At 45.5% G+C, this 2,970-nt stretch overlaps 1 protein-coding gene across 1 annotated transcript; it reads right to left on the bottom strand.

The window, feature by feature from the left end:
* Positions 1 to 1,580: 1,580 nt before the first annotated feature.
* On the bottom strand, positions 1,581 to 2,639 carry LOC112401536 (melanoma-associated antigen B18-like). Its single transcript, XM_024747836.1, has one exon. It carries the CDS (start codon positions 2,637 to 2,639, stop codon positions 1,581 to 1,583), a length of 1,059 nt encoding a protein of 352 aa, XP_024603604.1.
* Positions 2,640 to 2,970: the final 331 nt, after the last annotated feature.

The raw sequence follows: 2,970 nt of genomic DNA, 5'->3' as shown, positions 1-2,970 counted from the left end.
TTTTGCGGTATGTGGGCCTCTCACTGTTGTGGCCTCTCCCGTTGCGGAGCACAGGCTCCGGACGCGCAGGCTCAGCGGCCATGGCTCACGGGCCCAGCTGCTCTGCGGCATGTGGGATTTTCCTGGACTGGGGCACGAACCCGTGTCCCCTGCATCGGCAGGCGGACTCTCAACCACTGCGCCACCAGGGAAGCCCTAAAATGCCTTTTTAATGCCTGAGATATGGTTCTCAGCATTCCATCTCAAGGGAGTATCACACCTTCCATTTCTGCCCAAGGAGGAGCTTTTCCTCTGGTTTATTGATGATACTAAAGTAACTATTATGAACAGGTTTGCATTCCAGGATTTTGTCCTCCTACTCTGAGAAACACCGTTTGTATACCTGGCCTCTGCTCACCAGTCCCACAGCCTCATCTAGTCTACCACCCAGCTTAAATTAACAGGATATCCCACTGAGAGACTTGTATTTTCCCCAAACCCCAAACTTCTGTTACCCAGGGAATTTGTACCTTATTGTTTTCACCCTCCCCCTCCCATGTCTCCCAACCCCATCCCTGTCCCATTACCTCCTTACTCCTTCTTACTTGTCCTTTAGGTCTTAGAGGGTATTTCACCATCTTCTCTATATAATTACTTCTCCTTGACTGTACAGTTCTAAAGGCAGGGTGTTTTATATCCTAGTTTCACCATTTATAACACAATAATTTTCAAAGAGCAGATGCTCAATATTTGGAGAATGAATGAGCCAGTGAGTATGAGTTCTAGTTTATAAGTCTTTTATTTCTCCTACATTCTTTAATAAGCTAAGCAAATCCAGTTATGTATTTTTTATTTTTGCAGAATAACAGAGTAAAATGGATAAGGTAAACCAAGAACTACACATTTTTTAAACTTTTTTTCCTCCTGTATTTTTTTTTAACATCTTTATTGGAAGTCTCCTGTATTTTTTGATCCCAGTAATTTTACTGATAAAATTTTTCACATTTCCAGAGAAATGCCTATTACCATGCCATGTTTTATTGTTCTAGTTCAATAAATGCGAAAGGTTTCCCAATTTGTGTTACAAAATAATAAAGCTCTTAATCTTAGCTCTATTAAGTTAAATCTAATAAATATGTAACTGAGGTCACTAATAAATTTAGATTCTAAAATTATTATACCTTCTATTAAAGAAACAACATTTAAAATATAACAAAAGGAAAGAAAGAGAGAAAGGAAGGGAGGGAGGGAAGGGGGAAAGAGAAGAAAAAGGAAAAGAAAAGGAAGAGAAAAAATTAAACTCTAAGTTTACTATATAGAATAGGAACACAAAGAGGATATTACACTGTGTTCCCTATAGACCCACCCTGGCCGTCCACAACTTAGAATGTTACTGCTCTTTTTCCACAAGGAAAACAATCTTCTCAGACTTCATCATTTGAACCATAACCTAAATAAAAAAGAAAAAAAGGTAAAATTCCAAGTTAGCAATACACAACAGGAACTCAGGGATATACCCTTCTCCAGTCCCACCCTGGCCCTCCACTATTAGAACACTGACACACCTTTTCAACCAAAAAGTGAAGAACCAGCCTTGAACTTCACGTAGCCTGGGAGAAGTTGCTGGCCATGGCCCTGGAGCGTGCACTGGCCATGGCAGCAGCACGAGCCCTGGCTGCCATTCTTGCTTGGGCTCTCTCTTCCTCGTCTCTCAAAGCTTCTTCATACCAGAATGGGAAGGCACTGGGCACTGTATCATGAATCTTGGCTAAAAACTCCAGGATTTTCATCTTGCTGGTTTCAGCATGGGCTCGTGGACCCCATAGGAACTCATAGCGCGGAGGATTGCTGTTGGCCACCTGGCGGTACTCCAGGTAATTTAGCTTCACCAGATCTTCAGTGATGACCTTCTTGGGATCCCCATAGATGAAGTGCTTCCTTTCAGCATGTACACCCATCATATTCAGCACTTCCCAGATCTCCTCTTCAGGGGCACAGTTGCCGTTTATGAAGATCACACCCAGCACGATCATCAGGAGCCCGGTCTTGGGCGGGTTCTCTTCTTCATTCATCGTTCCATTGGAGGTGAGGTCTAGTTTGCTGACAAGGGCATAGCAGTGCCTGGTAGGATCTACTTCCTTCAGATCAAGACCAAAGGCCAGCTCCATGTGCTCAGAGGCTCTCTTGAGGATCTCATTGAAATGATACTTGTACTTTTTGATAACAAACTTCAGCATCTCTGACTTAGTAATTGGCTCTTTTTTTTGATACTTATGCAGCAGGAAATGCACCAACAAAGCCACCTTCATGTGTAAAGGATCTCTGCGTAAGTCCTCAGTGCCCTTGAAGGATTTTGAGCTTTCCTTCTTTTGGCCGTTGGTACCTTCATCTGAATTGGTGCATGAAGCAGCTGCACTAGCATTGGTGGTTCCCTGAGGTCCCTCAGGAGTGCTAGATGTCCCAGCAGCAGGCATATTCTGAGGCCTGTCCTCAAAGGGAGGATAGACAGAGGAAGGGGACTCTCCTTCTGCTGCTGCTGCCGCTGCCGCTGCTGCCGCTGCCGCCCCAGTGGCCTGAGCATCCTCCAGACTCTGGGTCTCAGCATGGGCCTGGCGGCGTCTCTCACGGGCACGGAGCTTACTCTTCTGACCTCGAGGCATGATGACTGGTCCGGGACTGCAGGCAGCTGTTTAATCTGCCAAGGTTGATGAGAGGTTACCGAAGAAGACAGAGGAAGAGATGGTGTGTATAGCCTCAATGGGGAGATTCTTCTACCTTGGTTCCAAGAAAAGCTGCCTCTGCTTTTCCCCTTAAGGGTACTGTTTTAGGAACCCACGAGACAGGGGCTGGCAGGACTCTGTGGACCTCCTCTGTTCTGCATGAGCTTGTCACCTCAGTTCTAACCCAGGATACTAAACTTGACTCCTGACCAGTCCTTTGACTCCTCCCTCTGCCGACTTGAGGCTACCCCTTCAGACCAAGGATTCCCAT

The sequence above is a fragment of the Neophocaena asiaeorientalis genome, unplaced genomic scaffold (genome assembly GCF_003031525.2).
Source record: "Neophocaena asiaeorientalis asiaeorientalis breed wild unplaced genomic scaffold, Neophocaena_asiaeorientalis_V1.1 scaffold462, whole genome shotgun sequence".
NCBI classification, from domain to species: Eukaryota; Metazoa; Chordata; class Mammalia; order Artiodactyla; family Phocoenidae; genus Neophocaena; species Neophocaena asiaeorientalis.
This window is presented reverse-complemented; position numbering and strand designations above follow the sequence as displayed.

Coding starts and splice junctions, on each gene's coding strand:
- LOC112401536 (XM_024747836.1), bottom strand. CDS start 2,639: ATGCCTCGAGGTCAGAAGAGTAAGCTCCGTGCCCGTGAGAGACGCCGC.